At 41.3% G+C, this 21314-nt stretch overlaps 2 protein-coding genes across 3 annotated transcripts; both read left to right on the top strand.

Annotated features, from left to right (window-relative positions):
- Nucleotides 1-121: 121 nt before the first annotated feature.
- Nucleotides 122-10544, top strand: kcnh4a (potassium voltage-gated channel, subfamily H (eag-related), member 4a). The gene is made up of 16 exons (XM_029159858.3): nucleotides 122-1126; nucleotides 3414-3647; nucleotides 3787-3918; nucleotides 4016-4149; nucleotides 4401-4653; nucleotides 5365-5522; nucleotides 5961-6168; nucleotides 6281-6475; nucleotides 6554-6753; nucleotides 7701-7950; nucleotides 8042-8256; nucleotides 8335-8364; nucleotides 8468-8832; nucleotides 8957-9036; nucleotides 9194-9270; nucleotides 9497-10544. The coding sequence occupies exons 1-16, from the start codon at nucleotides 1051-1053 to the stop codon at nucleotides 10400-10402; spliced, it is 3513 nt and encodes a 1170-aa protein (XP_029015691.1). The 5' UTR covers nucleotides 122-1050; the 3' UTR covers nucleotides 10403-10544.
- A 1189-nt stretch (nucleotides 10545-11733) lies between these two features.
- On the top strand, nucleotides 11734-21166 carry rab5c (RAB5C, member RAS oncogene family). Of its 2 annotated transcripts, none has more exons than XM_029159506.2 (6): nucleotides 11734-11887; nucleotides 16265-16579; nucleotides 18247-18398; nucleotides 18538-18660; nucleotides 18777-18870; nucleotides 19746-21166. In XM_029159506.2, exons 2-6 carry the CDS (start codon nucleotides 16414-16416, stop codon nucleotides 19871-19873), a joined length of 663 nt encoding a protein of 220 aa, XP_029015339.1. In that variant the 5' UTR covers nucleotides 11734-11887; nucleotides 16265-16413; the 3' UTR covers nucleotides 19874-21166. The 2 variants fall into 2 exon arrangements, with proteins under 2 accessions (XP_029015339.1, XP_029015340.1); XM_029159507.3 differs by having other exon boundaries at nucleotides 11759-11887; nucleotides 16330-16579.
- Nucleotides 21167-21314: the final 148 nt, after the last annotated feature.

The following is a 21314-nucleotide window of genomic DNA, read 5'->3' on the forward strand; positions in this document are numbered from 1 at the left end:
CACAGCCCAACACACACACACACACACACACACACACACACACACACACACACACACACACACACACACACACACACACACACACACACAGAACCCCTGCCTGTACACCTGTGTAATCTAATCCAGTATAGAAACTCAGCTGAAAAATTCTGTTTTACTATTTATTATACTGTAACACAACATAAGACTAGAAAACTATAACCTTGTAAAAATCGAGTTCACTACACATTAGAGCTTTTCAGTTGGATGTGTGTACCTAATAAAATGAATACATGGAGACAAAGAGCCAAATGCATAAATGTACTGGCTCCTAATTGGCATCAAACATTCTGAATTCAGTCTGACCTCCATGAGGCTGTAAAGACATCCCCATACAGTAAACCAAGTGGTTTTGTCCTCCATGTTCATCAAAATGAGCCAATAATGATCATGGACTGTCATTGACATTTTTTTCTTTACATGTTTCCCAAAGGTTTCATCTACTAACACCCCCGGGACAGTTTTGTTGATCTGTATGTACAAAATGAAAACATGATTTATATTTTACATAACGTTGATGCATTTAAATTACCTGTAATTAATCCATCAAAAAGCAAAGCTCCTGCAGAAACAGTAAACGGAAAGTGAGAGATGGGAGGATGCAGAGAGATAACTAATACAAATCCAGTCTGTGTGGAAGGGGAAGGCTCCGGCTGCTGCTGCATTAGTTACAAGGGGAGGGTGAGAAAGAGGCAAGAGACTTGGAGGTGGCAGGAACCACGGTGAGTGGAGTTAGACTGAATGAGGAGAGAATGAGGCTTGGATGAGATGCAGCGGCAGCGCTGAGAGCGGAGGGATGCGCAGCTGAGCCTGACAGCTCCCGACTCCACACTGGGGGAGAACTCACTGTGCACGACTCCGAAGAAATCTGATTTTTTTTATGCGATGCAAATCGGGGTTTGACGACGTGGAGCAGAAGCGGCGCTCTGATAAAGGCGTGTGGACCGGCTTTTCAGGGTCTCTTCATTCAGGGGGAATGGTGTTTGAACTATTGGAAACTCGTGGCCCAATATGCCTGTGATGAAGGGCCTCCTCGCCCCCCAAAACACTTTCCTGGATACGATTGCAAACCACTTTGACGGCACTCGTAAGTACAATCCGGAGGAGAGTTTTCTGTTGTACAGTACACTTTTTATGCCATGAGGGCGTTTAATAGGTAAGCAGCTTCAACACGTTTTTATCACAGACCAAAATGAATGCATTGTACCTTTTCTTTAGGGATATACATCATGTATTAGCTCTTCCTCACTCTATTATAAAGTCCCCCTCACATGTCTTTGGCTCTGCTTTAATAATGCCACTCTATGAGCTCAGCCCGGCTCGTGGCGCTGCAGCCTGTGGCGTTTTTCTAACCCAGTTCAGGATCGTGACTGGCACTGGGAAACACCGCGGTTGACAAGTGTCCGACAGCAGCGAGGTTCGGTAACAAGCCCAAGCGCGGCGCGGTTGGAGGACAGCGCGCCTCGGCCGCCACTTGTTGCTTGATAGGATGAAAGGATTTTGTGCATTATTTGGTTAAAGTCTCTTTTTAAAGCAATCGCAGCGACGGCAAAGTCAAGGTTGCGTAAATAGTGAACACAATTTAAACAAATAAGACCATACCCACGCAGTCGAACCCCTTTCTTGAACATTGTCAGCAGCGCTAAGTGTAACAATAACTGGGTACAGCACCTCGTTGGGTAAATGAGGTAAATGGGCTATTTAATGCAAATCAGTGTGAGAAGAAAAGTAGGGATCAGATCTATTTCAGCACATACTCATTCTTTTAATAAGTGGTGGTACTTAAAATACTCAGCGTTTTATAGGAGCTAGTTGTGTAAGAACACACAACCCTTTTGTACTCAGTGCACATCCATTACGTAAACGAACAGTAGCAAACGGCCTTGGGTTCAACCTCATATCATGATCTGTTCTGATTGTTTGCTACGCCGTCATAAAACAGAGCGATACCGATCCCTGGTGATCAGTGTTAAATCCTCCCGCTGTTCGGACCCTCATTAGTTGCTTCACTCTGCTGGTCCGCGGGCTCTTTTCAGAGCCGGATGAAAGACGCGTCAGAGCGAGCACGGGTCAGGTTGTCCAGCGTCTGCACCGCTTTGCCTTCAGCTGAGTGGGAGGCGGTGGGGTCAGCGGATCAGAGGACCAGAGAGTGTAAGAGCTGCCGCCTCTCGGCGCTGAACTGAAAAGCGGTCCGTGGGATGATGACATCTCTCTGACAGAGAATACGGCACAGCTGCTGTAAAGGTCTACATTCAAGAGATTGTATGAAAAGGATATGTATTAAAACTAATGATGGAGCTGTCACGCATCACTGGAGAAGTTTTCACACTTAAGCTAAATATGAGTTGATCCACATTTCCCCCTTTTTCATTGTTAAAGGTTTAGGTTTAGTTCCATTCAGATGGCGCCGCGTCTTTGTAACCTTGCAGTTGCAAACTCCAGCGTTGCCATATGTTTTTCGGGTTTTTTTTTTTTTTTGCCTGCATAAATTGCTATGGCAACGCAAGTGTGGAGAGATCTTAATTTAGTTCCTTGTGCAGTTAACTGCAGACATATCAGGGAGAATACAGCCACACGGCGCTAATTGCACATCGTTGCCTCTAGAACAAACTTTGTTAACACCTCCCAAGTGCATTCGTTTTACAAAACCACCCAGCAGCTCTCTGCACAGGAATGAATGTTGTTAAGCACCTTTACATTTTTCATGTTTTATCACCTGATGGCTTTATAAGAGACCTAATGTCACATATGGTCAGATTAAAATGATTTTGTATAAATGGACAGAAAACATGCATTAATGGTTTCTCTGTGACTCTTTGACTGCTTGTGTTGCAGATTTCTGATGTAAATGTTTACTTAACATACAATATGCTGCACACTGAACTTAGTGTCTTCACCGCCCACGCTGAAATCCCACCACAGTGTTCCAGTAGTTAACGCCAATGTTGTCCACGGGTTCCCATTTAACGCTAAAATGCACTGTTGCAGAAAAATAAAATTGTCCACAACTAATGAGAGGCCAGAGTGTCACCGAGGCTTCGGTCCCTGGTGGAGGCAGCTGAGGCCCTGCATCATTACTGCACACACACAGACCCCACACACACAGGCTTCAAAGACACTGGACCATAAGGGATCTAAGCTGGATATGATGCTGGATATGAAAAAAAGGGCCAAAAAGACACATGAATGGGATCAAAAGTAAATTCTGCTGTGGAAAATGAAAAGCAAGACTGGTGTCATGTCTCCTATTATGGTTTCAGAGCAAAGTCACAATTGAGCTAGAAGAACGAAGTGTCGCTGTTGCTGTTTTTAATGACTCTGTTCCGCTGCTCAGGGTCTGTGCCTTCCAACGCTGTCTCCCTGCTTATTCGCAGACAGCAACTTCCTGTTGGGAAACGCTCAGGGTCGCCATGGTTACCCCATCGTGTACTGCTCGGACGGGTTTTGCGAGCTGACGGGCTTCGTCCGCACCGAGGTGATGCAGAAAACCTGCACCTGCAGTTTCCTCCACGGAGCCGAGACCGACGAAAGGGCGATCCAGCAGGTGGACAAGGCCCTGGAGGGCCAGCAGGAATACCACGGGGAAGTCTGCTTCTATAGGAAAAATGGTGGGAATTTGCTGAGAAAGGGGAGAGAAGGTTAGGTAGAGGAAACAGTCCTATTAGAAATCCAAACATCATTTCAAAGGAAAACAATTTCAGTTTATTGTTCTGTAATAGTTTTTAATAGTTTTTTTAATATCCTCAGGAAATCCATTTTGGTGCCTCCTGGACATTGTGCCAATTAAAAATGAGAAAGGCGAAGTGGTGTTGTCCTTATTATCCTTTAAAAATGTCAGTGACTCGCATGGGAAAAGCCATCTCTACGTCCAAGGAGACGGTGAGCGCTGCCTGTGTACCGCCTTCTAGCTACTAACCTTTTACACAATTACAAAACAGGCGGACGAGCATTCAGTTATACTTGCTGTTGCTCACAGGTTTGTCAGAAACAGCTCACCACAGCAGGAGAAGGAGTCGCCCGCGCTTTTCTCAAGCCCGAGAGCGGGGAAGGAACGTTGTGCACCGCCTCAGCAACCTGTTCACAAAGAGGGGCAAGAGGAGGCTGACCAACGTGAGCCACACATGATATAATGATGATGATGCTAGTAATAGTGGCGATGATGAAGGCTGATCATATTTATTATTTAGGAGCTGCTTTCATGCTGAGCCAATGACTTTACTTTGCATTCAACTCTGGCTCAGTGGGTAAATGTTATTGTGTCCTCTTTTTAAATAAGCTCTTGTTTCTGAGGATCAGTTCATCTAATAAGCTGTCGCTCCCATAATAAGCGGCCCGTTTGACGGGGTTTGCGTGTCTTTCAGAGCGTGTTCCAGAAGCCGTCGCTGCCGGAGTACAAGGTGGCGGGGGTGAAGAAGTCCCGCTTCATCCTGCTGCACTACAGCGTCTCCAAGGCCCTGTGGGACTGGTTGATTCTGCTGGCGACCTTCTACGTGGCTGTCACTGTGCCCTACGACGTCTGCTTCGTCAGCCACAGCGAGGCCGGTGACCGCCGCTCGCTCGTCAGCCGCACCAATATGGGAAGTGACATAGCAGTGGAGATACTCTTCATCCTCGGTTTGATTTATTCATATTTTGATTAAGTCATTTTAATAGGTTGTACTCTAGCTAACCCCATGCTAAGGCATCGTAAGCTGCACTACAGAAAGACAAAAATGTTGATTTGCCATTATTTTCCAATGCAGCTGCAGTGGTTTCCCTGGCGATGGCGATCACATGACTAAACCTCCTACCTTTCCACACCCACTCAGGGTGTCTCTGTTGCCCTAGGTTACGAATCGTAATTAGATATCTCCGACTTCGTCCCACTTTCCCTCCAAACGCAAGCGTGATGGTGCAGCTGTTTCTCAGCTTGTGTGAGCGGGAACTCACCTGGCATCGCGCGCCGCTACGTGTTCTGTGTGGAAAAGTCAATCTTGTTCTTCGGCAAAGACGTTTATTGTATTGTGAGACACGACTGAATTTCAAAAGCTTGGCCCTGACCCAGTTACGTTTAAAAGCATGAATATTCTCCATTCAGCCTTGTTGCACGAAACTAGATTTGTCAGTGTACAATAGAACGACGTGAGAACTAATATCATGCCAGTCACATATCATGTCATATGTGTTGCTAAGAAACAAGCATCACTCAATATCAACAATAATGCCTGTCACTTTTTGTAATCTTCAGTAATAATGTCAAAGCAGAATTTCCTTTGGTGTCTTATATTTCTAATTAGGATCTTTTCTATTATTCTATTTGTGCTGTGTTTTAATGCTCCTTCTCAGATATTGTCTTGAATTTTCGTACCACCTACGTGAGTCAGTCGGGTCAGGTGGTTTACGATGCCCGATCCATCTACCTCCATTACTGCACCACGTGGTTCTGTGTGGATCTGATCGCAGCTCTGCCCTTTGACCTCCTCTATTCTTTCAACATCACAGTGGTAAGAGCACTGGTTTATGCTTTTAGAATTACAACATGCCCCCCGGGTTTTATTACCTCTTTTTTAATGCACTAACTTGAACAGATGTTCTCTTAAAGCACTGGGCTGGAGATGACTATTACCTCACAGTTACTCACTTCACCGAGGTCCATTTTTCCCTTCATGCTTTGGTTTATGGATATAACAGGCACTTTTTTGCCACAGCCTAAATGAGGCCTCCATGTTAATACACCATGTCCTCTCTATTGCTGTTGCTACAGTCTTGCCGAGACTGTTACAGACTGAAGTCAGTTTTGAACAAAGCTTTTGCAGTAGAGACTCTTTAAAAGGAGTAATTCAAGGCTAGTGGAGAAAAGAGATAAATATATCTGTTGACATAGAAACCATGAAAAGCCATAGAAATAGAAAGAACATGCCTTCTTGTTCGTTCTTGTGCAGACGTCCCTGGTGCACTTGCTGAAGACGGTTCGTCTGCTGCGTCTACTGCGCCTCTTGCAGAAGCTGGATCGTTACTCCCAGTACAGCGCCGTGGTCTTGACCCTTCTCATGTCCGTGTTTGCTCTACTGGCTCATTGGATGGCTTGCGTCTGGTACGTCATTGGACGCAAAGAGATAGAAAGCAGCGACCCTGTTACCTGGGACATAGGTTTGTGCCATGTTTTTCTGTTTCTAGTTTAGCCCACTGAAGGAGTTCAAAAAGAAAACCCACTTCCACAATGTGTTTAGTCTGACCAAACATCTGACCCCCACCCCCCCAGGATGGCTTCAGGAGTTAGGAAAACGCCTAGAGACTCCGTACGTCAACAGCACCACGGGGGGTCCTTCCATGCCGAGTGCCTACATTGCCTCTCTCTACTTCACCCTCAGCAGCCTCACCAGTGTGGGCTTTGGCAACGTGTGTGCCAATACAGATGCCGAGAAAGTCTTCTCTATCTGTATCATGCTCATGGGGGGTGAGTTCACTCTTGGTGACAGAAGGTCCACGGCTACGCGGCAAAGTGTCCTAACGACGCCTCCCCTCCCACCCCCAGCCCTGATGCACGCAGTCGTCTTTGGGAACGTGACCGCCATCATCCAGCGCATGTACTCGCGCCGCTCGCTCTATCACACACGCATGAAGGATCTGAAGGACTTCATACGCGTGCATCGGCTTCCTCAGCAGCTGAAGCAGAGGATGCTTGAGTACTTTCAGGCCACCTGGTCAGTCAACAACGGCATCAACGCCAATGAGGTGGGTGAAGAATCACAAATCCCCACAGACGTTGCCTGGTTCACTTAGAATGTATAAAAATGACCATTTCCTTGTGACATTCAACTATTGTCTATTATCAAAAACTACAGGTTGCACTGACTGTGTAAAGTACTTTTTAAACAGTACATTTGTGTGGGTGCTAGATTCTGGATTCATAAATGTCATCTTTAAAATGGGTCAATTCTCTGGAGTCTTAATCTATTTCCTTAAGTAGACACCACTTTGGAGCAAATAGATTTTAGTAACAGTACCAGAGCCCATCTACAGTAGGAGGAGGTCTCTGTAATTATAAGGGTAGAAGTTGAAATAGAGAGAACACTCATTAACACCATCACCATCAGTTGATAATTAATTCACTGCTCACTGAAGATACAGTGGCAGACATAACTATTTCTATTTAAGAAAAGCCTGAATTTAACACCTCATGTCTGTTCTTATTTAGCAGTCGACCATTAAACTGACTGTTTTTTTAGATTTTTAGGGGGTGTAAGTAATTAGATATATTTGGCTGCTAAGTATGTCAGTATAAACAGCCCCTCACTGTCTTAAACACTTGTATGGTTGATAATTCTAGTGCACAGCCTACAAAAGAGTCTTACAGGCCAGTTTTAGCAGTGTCTAATTCCACCAGCCACCATTTTCAATTACATGAAGTCATTATATTCTAAAAATATTTCCCTGATGAAAGTTAAATTGTGTCCAGAATCTAATAGTGTGTAATGTGCGAGTCAAGTCACAACAGCTGCTCACAGCCCTTGAACTGTGCTGATTCACCTTCAGGATGTTAACAGAGAAGTCATTTTAAAATGGACGACGTGCCACTTGTTGCATTTTAAAGTGAATATACAGTGACATCCCCTGCTTTGCCAAACCCAATGCATGGAGAGGATGACAAATAGATGAAAAGACTCACATCTTCTTCTTAGTTGCTGCATGACTTTCCAGATGAGCTGCGAGCTGACATTGCCATGCACCTGAACAAAGACATCCTGCAGCTGCCGGTGTTCGAGCGCGCCAGCAGAGGGTGCCTGCGCTCCCTCTCCCTGCACATCAAGACCTCCTTCTGCGCCCCCGGAGAATACCTTATTCGCCACGGGGACGCCCTGCAAGCCAATTATTTTGTGTGCTCCGGTTCTCTGGAGGTTCTAAAGGACGGCATGGTCCTGGCGATCCTAGGTCAGTGTGCACTGAGCAAGAGCTGCATTTATGTCCTCCTTCACTTTGAGTCACTGTCGTAACGCCTGCATTTCACTAAAACCTCCTCCAGGAAAAGGTGACCTCATTGGGGCCGATCTTCCAGAACGGGACCAGGTTATCAAGACTAATGCTGATGTGAAGGCGCTGACCTACTGTGACTTGCAATATATCAGCGTTAGGGCCTTGACAGAAGTTCTGGGCCTGTACCCAGAGTATGGCAGCCGGTTTAGCTCGGACATTCATCACAACCTCACGTACAACTTAAGAGAGGGCTGCAAAGCTGACGTAAGGCATTAAGCTCTTCAAAATACAGCTGCATACCTATATTTGTCACCAGTGTGTAATCCCTTATTATTTCCCCAGGGACTAACAAAGTGTTTCCAACTGTCTCAGGTAATCTGATTATTAGATTTTTAGATTTGATCATTTTTATGATATCTCACATTGGCATGTATAGGCACAAACACCTTACCTTGTCAAACTGTCTTTTGCTCAGAGTCATACCTCTATGGGACACAAGCCACCCTTTATAATTAAAGCCGATGATGCGGAACATGGAAAAGACATGAGACACTTGCAGCAGAGGAGCGCACCCCTGTTCCAAGGAAAAGCCAGTCCTGTCCATCAGTCCCGCCTCAGTACCCTGCCAGGAGATGACCTGGGCCTGAACGACAGGCACTACATCAGTCAGACTGTTCAGAGCCGCACAGGCCACAGCCTCGCTCCTCAGCCTGTCACCAACGAGGGCTTTGCTCCATCTCCTTCGTCCAATCTCAACAGGGACCATGGCACGAAAAATCAGCCTGCCAAGCTTCTAATGCCATCCGTGTCATGTGTGAGTCCACTGAACCTGAGCCCCAGGTAACCTGTTCATCCCACTGTAACCCAACATGAACCTGTTTTCACTCTGAGTCTATTTACACTTATATATAACAATGTTATTATATAGCTATTATTATATAATTTATATTTGTGTCTCTGATAGGGTTGTGGATGGAATTGAGGACAATGGTGATGCATTTCCGTTTAATGTGGAGCACAATGAGGCAATGACCAATGTAGCAGGTAAAGTCTAAGAAAAGTTAAACACAATGGGTCAGTATACGTCTTTTAATCAACAAATGTTTTCTTCTAAATGACGTACGACTTTAAAAAACTGATTCAGTTCGTTATTTTGTTCCCTCTACTATACTTACTACTGTAATTTTTCATCTTCTCTCAGAGCGGTTACAGGTGAATACTAACCTGTTTCTAGAGACAGAGGAGGTGAGACTGAACATCAGCAAATTAAATAAAGAGGTATGGTTAAGAATGGCTGCTTTTAATGATACTAACGTTGTTTTATTTTTAATTCAAGTGTGGAGACCAGTTTAATGGCAGGCAGGATTTTACTGTTTTTTACATATACATAAAGTATATGCTGTATAAGAAGTGGGTTTTACCTTTTCCTTCTTTGAGTATTTCGAGAAGATGTTGTTGTGTGAGGAGAATTAAACTGCGCCTTTGTCTTTCTGCTTCTGTATAGGTCAACAACTTGAACCAAAAAGTATCCAACCTGGCTAAGGAGCTACATAACATGATGCATTTCATACAGTCTCACATTGCCATGCTCCACTACACCTCGCCTGTCTCCACATGCTCCTATGACATACAGATGGTTCCCAGTCCTAGTGTGACTGCTTCCAGTGACTGGCCGCCCCGTGCTCCTTTGAACATAGCTACTGGGCTGCACCTCCACCATGAAGCAATTAGCCACCCTGCCAGAAATATGTGGGACTACAGTGGGATGCCATCTCAGGGTGGGAGTCCCACTTTGCTGCGCTCTTCCAGCCCTGCGTCATCCTGTTTACACCTCTGCTGCTCTGACAGAGAAGGAACCACCGCTCACAGACTGCTGAGTCAATGTTGCCCAACAACAAATCCAATATCTACTTACATGACATACACTCATGGTCAAGGAGGTCCATCACTCCTTGGCCTCAGCCCTGCTTTCAGTGGCCTTCCAGTGATTTGTCAGGCCCCCCATGTGGCCTGTAATCCCTCTATTCCCACCATGAGCAGTTCTCACCCTCAGTGTTCCCCTGTAGGTTCTGTGTTCTCCCACACCTCCCTGAGTATTAACACAAACCTTGATGCCACACATATTCACAGCAGGTCCCAGACGCCCATCCATTCCTCCGTCACTCCCAGTGGCCAACCTCAGTATCATACTGTGTTCAGCTCACTTAGCCCCTCAGGGGTCTATACCTCAGGGCACAGCCCAGGCCAGCAGGGCTTGATCAGCGGTTCCAGGCAAAATAACCCGGAGGGATCCAGTTCTATCCACAATTCACAGGACTTGAGGTTTCATCTGGGTCAGGTGTTAAATAGTGACAGTGTCAGTACTCAACCGACAGACATTCAACCACCACTGCTGGACATAGGACTGTGAAGTCCGCACTGATCATCAGTACTTTTGAATACGCTTGTATAAATCTTCCATTCAACAAAAAACTGTTACAACTGTTACATTTTAGTAACACATTCTGTTAATGTTAATTAATTTTACCAGTTATTACATACAGTACAACAATTCTTTTAGTTTTTTTGTTGTGATTACTCATCTGCACTTGCCATAAAAAACAAGGCATTATCAGTCTATGCACACATACAAGCAATCCACATTATCTTTCTATTCTGATGATAACATGTGATGATAACAATGTTGCTGTACGGTTAATTTTACATCATTTATACCTTCAGACAACAGGCTTGGCCTCTGAACTACAATGTATTACAGATGTTCAGTGCCACTCAGTGTTCACATTGTATTACAACAACAAAATGTACATTCATCTGGTTTACTTACCTTGAAACTGAAAATATTTGATTTATGATATATATATAGAATATATATATATATATATATATATATATATATATATCTAATATATATATATATATATATATATATATATATATATCTATAGATATATATATATATCTATCTCCTCTATCTCTTCTATCTCTCTCTCTCTCTCTCGCTCTATCTTTCTCTCTCTTTCTATCTCTACTCTATTTATATATATTTTATATATAATATATGTAAGTAAACAATAACTAATTAAGAAAAACACTGTCACTGGTAATTTGTTTTTGATAGTATAATAAATCCTAAACATTAATATCAGAAGAAATCTTGGTGCACCAGCATATCATACCAAGATAAATGCTACCAATGTTTTAAAAAAGGTTAGATAAACCTTTAACTTGTGATTTAAATAGAACTAAAACCAATAATTATTGAAATGTGAAAAATGGCATCTACACATTATTTTAGGTTTGCATGCTTCATTGTGTCTTGATATATGCTTTTATACAGTTCGTTTTCTCAAGCAGTTTGATTAAAATGATATTGATTAGTTGTTCGGTTCAATCTTTTTTCTAGTCTCAGAGCAAAGAATGGTGGCTTTTATTTTGTTGGATGGCTTTTATATTGTTTTTTAGTCGTGCGTTTATGTGGCTTTTTGTTTTTTTTCTTTTAGTTTTTTAGATGTAGAATAATAATAATAAATATAACTAAAATAATTACTATAGCAACGGTTACGAAAAAAGATACTTCTTATATAAATATAAATATAAAATATACCTGTATTAAACCAGGGTTTTTGATTCTATTTTATATATAAATTCAATTTTTTTCTTTTTGACATTTTGAAATCACGTGAAACTGACGGTAATATGAAAACTTTAAACTTTTTTGATCTGCATTAAGCGGTGATCCATGCAGTTCGCTGTTTTGTCATTGGTCAGCTGACAAAAAGTGGGCGGTTCCCGGAAAAATCGCTAACCGGAAGAGAAGGCCAGAGCAGAAGAAGAAGACGGCCAAAAAGATAGCTGCTGCCGCCGCTGATGAGACCAGCGAAAGGATAGTATTGTAAGTGAGACAACTTGAAATTCTGCAATATTTGGGTAAAGGGAAAAAAAAGAAACACGTTAGTAACTTGAGTCAACTGTTAGATAAATTTAGGACTCAAGCAGTAGGTGAAGTCCGGCTTTAGCAGCAATGTCCATCAGACTGAAACGAGACTGGCTACGAGCTACTAGCGCTGTGCGATCATATAAAATACCTCAGAAACTTTGTCACGAATTTGATCGAGAAGCAAATGACAGTGCCTTCTGTCAGCACCATTCACAATATTTAGTCTGAGGCGAAGTGTTGGGACGAATATAAAACAGCTGATGACAAAGGGTCGAGAGACAGAAAGTTGACTTATGACGTTTTCCACTCTTTGCTAAAGCCGCTAGCTAGCTAATGCTAACTCTATCCGGATTCAAGTTTCCCTTTTTCAGAGCTTATTGGCCTTTTGGCAGTTTAAGCTAACAGGTTAGCGTTACTGCTAGGTAACGTTAATTGATAGGGTTAATAGTCGGTGTCACGTAGCCGTCGTTTTTGTTGATATTTAGCCAACAGCTTAGTTAACTGCAAGACAGGAACCTGCTATCTAGGTAAAATGAGCTATATCTATACAGTGAATCAGTAGCTTTACTAGCTGCACTGTGATAGCTAACATTGCCGTATACCACGATTACTTTCTATGATATTGAGCAACGGGTTGATTCATTTTTGTCATTATGCTGAAGTTTGTAAGTTAATGCTAGTCAAACCTATGCTAAATGTTTTTAATGCAGCTGTTTACTGTAACCTATTTCAAACGTTAACGGTGTCATTACGTACTAGCTTTATTCATTTAAAAGTTACTGTCTAAACGCAAATGAGTCTTCATTTGAGCTATACTTTTTAACACTTAGCAGTGTTGTTAGACAGCATCTATTTCTCCTTTTAACGCAAAGTGACATTTCTTTCACTAAAGTAGCAAAACACAGGAATTATCTGACGCAGTTCCGTGCTTGTTAGTAAATGCTAGCAGTGTGTACCTTTCAGCTGCCAACACATTGCATGTCATAAATGTGTTATTACTGCTCATGACATTTTTGTTGTCATTTTGCCAATAGTGATTTTTAATTTTATTGTATGTATGCATGTGGCTATTTATAACCCTTCACTTACATTAGTACTGTAGCTTCATAACATATGACTGTGAGTAGTGGACTTTATGATATAATATGCAGAGCAGTGCAGGGACCTTTGAGACAAAGAGAGATTTACAGATATTTGCTTGAGCTCTTGTGTTTATGGTGCATGGACCTTGTCCTTTAAGTGGTGACACATCTTATAAAACCAGGCCTGAAGAGAGAAATTAAATTATTTCACAAACTGTATGCATGCCATTTACTTTTTTCGACCTCACTTTTCATACTCTTTCTTACTGTCATGGCACTGTATGAAATTGCAGGTCACTATTGACAACTGGGTTCAAAATTGTCTTGTAATATATTTTTATTAAATTGGTAGCAGGCGATAAAGCCACACATTGTTTCTGTTTCACTTGATAAAGGTGCAAAATTAATTTTGTTTATTTCAGCACACATGGAAAAAGATAGTTACTCAGGTTCAGATGAGAAAAATTGACCAGTGATGTACCTTGGTGTCTTGAGAGCTACTTTTACTCATTTAATTATAAATTGATAAATGTTTGTTGTAAGCTAGTTGATTTTTTTACATTGGGAGTATGAGGTGTTATTACAGTGTGTTACTGTTTGAATGCACAAGGCCTGTGATTTCCTGTTGGACTTGCGTTGAGCTAATGATGAGTGTCCTGTTTGGCTTTCCTGATTATGTCAGCAGTTTCCCATCCAAGCTGTCTCTCTTTCCGAAGGCATTCTTTGTTTCACACTAACTTTGTAGCAGGACCTCTGTTGAATTTGAAGTTTTTTTTTGCAATTTGTTGTCATCTGTTTGCTTACATGCAGGCCTTGAATGCCTAGTTTCACATGAAATGAGACTGTGCCTCCAGTCAAGAGCCTGACAGTTTCACATTAACAGAAAAAAAGCAGAATAATGATGCACCCCTCATTATCAGACACAAACAGTTCCTTCAGTGCTCCACCCTTCAGATGAAATAAACAGCATAAGCCCTTGCTTATGTTTTTGTAAGCTGATGGCAGCTGTAAAAGCTGTTTATTTGAATCGCGTATGTAACTATTCTTTCCCCTCTGGTTATTCTTTGTTCTCACACTGTTTAGTTTATGGCTAAATAAATGTTTTTGTGTAAACGGTAATTGAGGTGCTTCTCAATAATCCATTTAATCCATACAAAACAAGTATCTTCTTTTTTTCATGTAATTATTTCAAATGACTCTAAATAGCGATGAGGAATTTTCTCTAAATATTAATACACCAGTGATGCCTCTTGCCTGAGGAACATGATCCTCAATGGACAGGGTGCGGTGTAAAATAAAATGGGCATGTTTCTTGCAAACTGCTGACAGTGACTAAGGTACACAGTGCACCTAGTACTGTAGGTAAACACTAGGTTGCTAGTAACATGGCAAAAAGATGGCAAATATTGCATCAAATATTTTATTAGCAGTACTATAGTACTGTTGACTGTATTTGGAGGTACCTGTATGTGAACACAAATATTTTCACACGAATACTATCCGTTCTCCAGTGGTGCTAAAGATTTTGTATATCTAAATTAAATTTGTATACATAATTTGACATACTCAGGTGTGCAGTGCATCCCACTGCTGGTGAGTGATTATAAGAGATCATACGTGGAGTAGAGCATGTGGGAGGTCCCAATGAATATTTCACAGCCTTGCTATTTACTCTGCTCCTCCTTCCTCTAGGCCTTCTTTGTCTTTCTTCCTTTTGCTATGACCCATGCCCCAGCATCTCTCTAGTTCTTTCACCCAGTTCACTACAGAATGTCTTCAACACCCATTAGGGATGCCATGAAAGCATCACAGGCTACTTAAGATGTGTGAAGGTATGTCTTGGTAGGAGATGGAAATAAGGAGCATCTCTTTGAAGGCTAGTTATTTTTTTCTCTCTTTTACACACCAAAAAGTTTTGTTAGTGTTCTGGCACCAAATGAAGTGAAGTACATTGAGGGTCATTGAATAGATTACTTTTCTGTTGGTTAGTAGATGTATAATTAAATTTGTATAATTTGTAAAGTTCTTAATAAATTTGAAAATCCTCACTCCTTGCACGTTTTACTCTTTCGATACTTTTTTGTATCATCTACTAAGGAGGTTGAATAAAGCACAGACCAAATGTTTGACCCAGTGAACAGACAGCCTTTATACAGCTCTGTGGCTGCTGCTGCTGTGAAGGATCTTTTATGCCTTGTCACAGGGGGTGTCTGTGAGCTTAATAAGAGTTCAAGAGAGCTCAGTAAGATTATCTCTAATGTAGCTGCATACAGGTGTAAACCTTTCTACACCATGTGTCATGTAAACAGATTTAGTAACATAAGTTAGAGGATTAACCATAACATGTCACAGTTCCTATTGTTCTGTGTTAACGCGTTCCAGTGAGTAGACTTGAAGCTGTTCTACGTTATTTGCTCAGCAGTAAAATGCCTTCTGCAATCTTCACTTCCTGCTTTGAGCTGAGTCGTTTCCTGTCCTTTGACCAAGCAGAAGCTGGCTGACCTCATGTGTCACCCAACTGAAAAAAGATTAGGCAAGCTTTCACATACCGTACTCTTAGAGGCCAGAGTAAAGAAGGGGAAATTGTTGTGTTGCTATGCAATTCTTGCTTTACCAGTCTAATTTAGACTGAATGAAACATTTCAAAATGTTAGAAACCATTAACTTCTACCAAAAGGTTCCTCGTTAAACCAGACGTTACCAAGACATGTGTGTCGGAGTCTTTGAGTTTTCTCTTTGCCTTCGTGATTAAATGTTGAGTGTGTTATCTGGTTTTACTGTCACTACCTAGAAGCTGTTGTACGGGTCTCAACACTGGTTTAGGCTGTGGCCAGACATCTGTTAAGAGATGAGTCACAGGAACAAATGCGTGGTGGGGTGTTAGGATCAGATCTTATGATTATTTTTATGCTTAGATATAATTTGTATTTATTTTAGCAAGACGACCTCAGAAAGCAAAAGAGGAGTTTCAGTGCAGAGTGTTATCCACTAACGCTTTCTATACTGAGCATGGGTAAATAACAAAGACTGTGCTTGGAGGTTTGCATGTTGTCATCTGATGATCGACTAAGCTGGAACAAACGTTTTAGTGATGATGAGTTTTACATGCACTGAGCTGTACAGTTGCTCAGCCTGTGTTTGGTTGTGGTTAGGTGTCGTGGATCATTTCAAAAATATCTACGTTGAAGCATGTACAGTACTTCTATTGTTGTAAATTTTAAGAGGGAGTCTGATTTGAATTGTTTTTCAGCTTCCACTGGTGAGGACTCTTCTTTCTCTGGCTCATCTACCTGAACTTGCCTGTATCTGTCTCAGGCCTCACCAGCCTCACCACCAAGTCTAAAGTCACCTGGACATCCTCCTTCTTCTCCCGACTCCTTCTCCTTCCAACACTGCACCATGGCAGGGCGAGGTGGACCAGCACGGACCAACGGCACTGCAGCAAGCAACAAAATCTGCCAGTTTAAGCTAGTGCTGCTGGGGGAATCGGCGGTGGGAAAGTCCAGCTTAGTGTTGCGCTTTGTCAAAGGCCAGTTCCACGAATATCAGGAGAGTACCATTGGAGGTAAGAATGTCCATTCTCGACATTATCTTAGCGTATAGTCATGTACAGTATTAATAGGTGCAACATGTGTACATTCAAAGTAGGTTCAGAGCACAAAGGAAATCTAATATATAGCAGTGTATAGAAAATTACTGAGCAGTATTTAATTAGCAGTTGGTTTCCACACTTGAACTGCATTTTTTGGGGTGATTAACATTGAACTGTGGTTAAAATATTTAATAAATTGTACTGTATGTTCATCTATAATCTGTACACCTTTGTTATCTTTGAGTAGTTTCACAAAGAACACAACCATACCAATTGAGTCACTGCATGTTTGCAGGTCTTAATCTTTTGTGCAGCCAGAGCTTGGGCTGGAGGGCCTGAACCTGTTTTTTGCAGCTGGTCACCTGATTGTCCCATAAACCACCAAGCTCTCACACAAGGCAGATATGTACATTTTCTGCAGGAAGAGATTAAAATAGGACAGAGTTGAGGCAGTGGGGACAGATTACCTGGGCCTGCATTAAGAATATATATATATATGCGTGAGTTTAAATTCTTTTAAAGTTAAAAGGTAATATTTTGGTAGACTTTTGTGTGGTGGGCTTCTATATTATGCTAACTTGAACTTCAGTGCGGCAGTCAAATATAAGTCAAATTTAAACTAGTACACTGATAATACTTTTGGCCAAACTGAAAGCTGTGCCCAACTTTTGGTCTGTGAGTTTTGTATTGTATCACCCATGTTTGAGTCCTCGACTCATTACAGAACTAGAGGTTTCATTGCTCACTTGAAAAAAGAAACTGCAATCTACAAACATTTTATGATAAATTGTGGCAGTCAGGTAAAAGTTAATTAAAGAGCATCACTGGTTAATGAAGCTGCAACTGGTGGTTTACTGGTTTATTACTGATTAACCTGCTGATGAATCATTCATATGTAAAAATGCAAATTCATTTAATTATGTTTAGTGTATGTGAAACATGTAAACCTTCCTTTTATAATGGAGCAGTGTCTAGGAAATATGTCTTTCTTCTTTCTTCAAATGTAGTTTAATAATCAAATATTATTTATATTGCGAGACCTGTTAGTGAGATTTTTCAAAACTGTAAAGTCTCCTGCTATAGTGGCACTGAATTATACAGCAAAAACTTTGTTCTGATAACCCATTAGTAACGAATGTAGTGACAGGATGTGCAGCTGCTTACATTAACTAAGAATCAGGACTCAGCACTTGTATTTGTACTGAACTTGTGGTCTGCTGCATGCCTGGTCAAAGATTACAAAGCTTTGAAGAATGAGCTACACTAATGACTTCTGTCATGTGACAGTCTGCTTAGTAAGCAAGATGAATCAGTGGCTGTGTAAATTTCCTCCTCGTTTCATTATAGCTTTATTCATCAAAAACTGAAATTCTTTCACTGGAATGTTTCAGTACAGGGATGTCAAACTGCAGTCCACGAGGGCCAGTTTTCCAACTCTCCTCCTGAACGGATGTGTCAGTTGGCTCATCCAGCTGCTGACTGACTTAACACACCTGATCAAGGTAATCAGCAGGCGCTGGGAAAGGGAGAGTTGGAAAACCATCAAGGGACTGGTTTGAGTTTGACACCCCTGGTTCATGACTTACTGATTTCAACAGACCAGCCTAAACGACTGTCTCTTTTCCTCTCTCGCCCCCCAGCTGCCTTTCTTACACAGACGGTATGTCTGGATGATACAACTGTGAAATTTGAGATTTGGGACACCGCTGGACAGGAACGGTATCACAGTTTGGCACCCATGTACTACAGGGGAGCCCAGGCCGCCATCGTGGTCTATGATATCACCAACACAGTAAGTTACACGACCCATAGTGGGATGTCACCTAAATCATCCTTTGCTGACCCCCCTTACACTCAAAGGTTTTAACAATTGTGTCTGATTTAGATTTTAATAGCATGCAGACTTAATTAACTCATTTTTTTTTTTTCAGGATACATTCACACGCGCAAAGAACTGGGTGAAGGAACTTCAGCGACAAGCCAGTCCGAACATTGTTATTGCTCTGGCAGGAAATAAAGCAGACCTGTCCAATAAGAGAAATGTAGATTTCCAGGTAAAGACGATGCTACAGCCTGGCACTGACACCTTTTTTTTTAAAGGAAATTCTTGAATTCATAAAAGAATATTGGGAATTGACACTTGGATATGTGCTTGATTTTATTTCCTCAGGAAGCACAAACATATGCAGATGACAACAGTTTGCTCTTTATGGAGACTTCAGCTAAGACTGCAATGAATGTTAATGAGATTTTTATGGCTATAGGTAAGTGAACTTCAGCACTGACCTTGTACTGCAGTAATGGGTCCATCGAAGTAAAGTAACTGTAGGTAGTGATCCTGTTCAGATCAGCTGGTTTCGTTACAGATGGTCAGGAAATGATTAAATTGCCCAATGTGTACAGTGCATGATTATTACACATTTTGTGTTGGTTTGAGTTTCAGGCCGAGGCTTGACTCATCGTTGCTGCTCATTGAGTTTCTCCACATATTACGGGAATTGCTCAAATTCAACGATTTTAACTTAAGGAAATGAACAAAGGGAAAAAGAATAGTTAAACTTCAGTGGACAGATGTAATGACTGTTTTGTAAATGTATTTTTGACCGTACGTTAAAACACTTTGGTGGCCCCTGTGCTCAACAAAACAATATTCGCTCTCCCCTTTACCTGAAACAGTCTATTCTCATCACCAATCTTACTCCTCATGGCAGACATGACTGGGAATGAGTGACAAGAATCCAGTTAATGAGAAAAAAGTTTATAAAAAATTGCAATGGCTTTGGCTTGGTCCATCAACAAACACCACTGCAAGGTGTCACGAGCCTAAGTTATCGTAGCCCATAAGTGACTAAAAATAATGTCTCGACGAAATGCGTGTGAGAAAAAACTGTGGGCCTCAAGTTTGAGACCCCTGGTTTTTTTTGTGCTTAGATTTTCTTCTGATTGGTGAGTCTAAAAAGAAATTTGCTGTGACATCATAAGTGTAGACAATTTAACAGCAGCACCACAAACTGGTACCAGAAAAAAAAACAGGCATTTCAAGTAAAAAGAAAAAGAAAAGTCTACGTGATGCACATAGTAACATATGTTGTTGTAGCTGTAATATTAACAAAAAATGAATTTATTTTTATTCCAATAGCCAAGAAGCTGCCCAAGAGTGAACCACAGGGTGGGCCCAGTGCTGGAGGACGGGGAAGAGTTGGCGTGGACCTGCAGGAAGCTGCTCCACAGGGTAGAAGTGGCCAGTGCTGTGGGGGCGGGAACTAACTAAATCAATAAAGTCAGCTGATCCAACCAGTCTACAACTTTGATCAACTCGACCAGAAATTAGCCAGCTGTTAATGTCCCATTGGTCAAATCAAACCATGGCCAAACCAGCTACCCTACAAGACAAACGGCACCAATTAACTATTTGGAAAATGAGTTCACTGGCCAGACCCAGTACTGGTTCCAACTGATGAACCAAGAAGTCAACTCACAGGCTTATTTATAGAATCATGTTTTATTCCCCGGACTTGTAATCCTTGACTTCTCTATTGATGATGGACACTTGACATCACTCTAGGGCGGAAAAATGTCTAAACGATGGAAAAAGAAAAAATCACTTATTCGCAACAGCATTTAATGGACCCAATTACTCTTTGTTTCTGTATTTGTGTAGAGGGGAAAAGTAATAATAATGCATCAGGAAGAAATAGAATGAGGCTCATAAGCCCTGTCCTTTCTCTTCTGTCCACTGTTTTCCCATGCACCAATAATAAAGTATTCACATCATGGTCTCATGACAAAGCCCAATTCTGTCATTTTTCTTGCCAGCTTCCTGGAAAAGATAAAGACATATAGTTTGTATCAAGAGAACGAGAGTGGGCAGAAACCTCCCTCTTTAATAGAGCTGTGTAGATTGAATTATTACATTATTGTTATCAATTTTCTTATTACCCGTTTTCACTGTTCAGTATGATTTCCAAGCCAACACTTACTGTAAGGTTTTACAACCTGTACCAATGTTTTCAAACCATATGCAGTAAGTAGGACTTTATTAACACTGTCACCCATAGGTAATCTTAGCATTAATATTTTTGAATCATCAGTGTAAAATGACAAATACAAAAAGCAAGATTTGTTTTCCTGACCAAAATATCAACTGTATATTGAAAACATTTTGCTGTATTTGTATCAGAATTTTCAAGTTTATAATCAGTCAGTAGCTATTGTCAAAATAATATCTTCCCAATCTCTATATGTTTTGTCAACTTTAATTATGATGTGGTGTTTTTTATGTCTCATTTTTTTCTGAAGCTCTATGCTATTAAATGCACTGGTTCTGTCTCATCTTTGTTAATTGTAGGTTAAGCTTCCTGTTTTTTTTTTTCCTCTCCTCCTCTCATTTCATTCTTCATATCAGGAAGGGATTTGTGTCGGCAGTGTTGTCAACTTGTTATTGCATCAACAATAACTTGGACAGTGTGTGAACAGCAGCTAATGCTGTTAAGTCAAGTAGAGAAGGTAAAGATGTAAAATAAAAAAAAAATAAACAAGGGAAAGGTGTTTTTTTCTGCATGCTGGCTTAATTATTTCTTTAATGCCCATTTCAACAAAGTCCAGGTTTAGTTATGTTTAAAAAGAGTGATAATGACACCAGCACAGTCTTTATTCTTTAAATTAAACTGACATTACCCTATGTCACCAATGACTAGCTTAGCACCTA

This window comes from Betta splendens, chromosome 8 (genome assembly GCF_900634795.4).
Source record: "Betta splendens chromosome 8, fBetSpl5.4, whole genome shotgun sequence".
Lineage (NCBI taxonomy): Eukaryota > Metazoa > Chordata > Actinopteri > Anabantiformes > Osphronemidae > Betta > Betta splendens.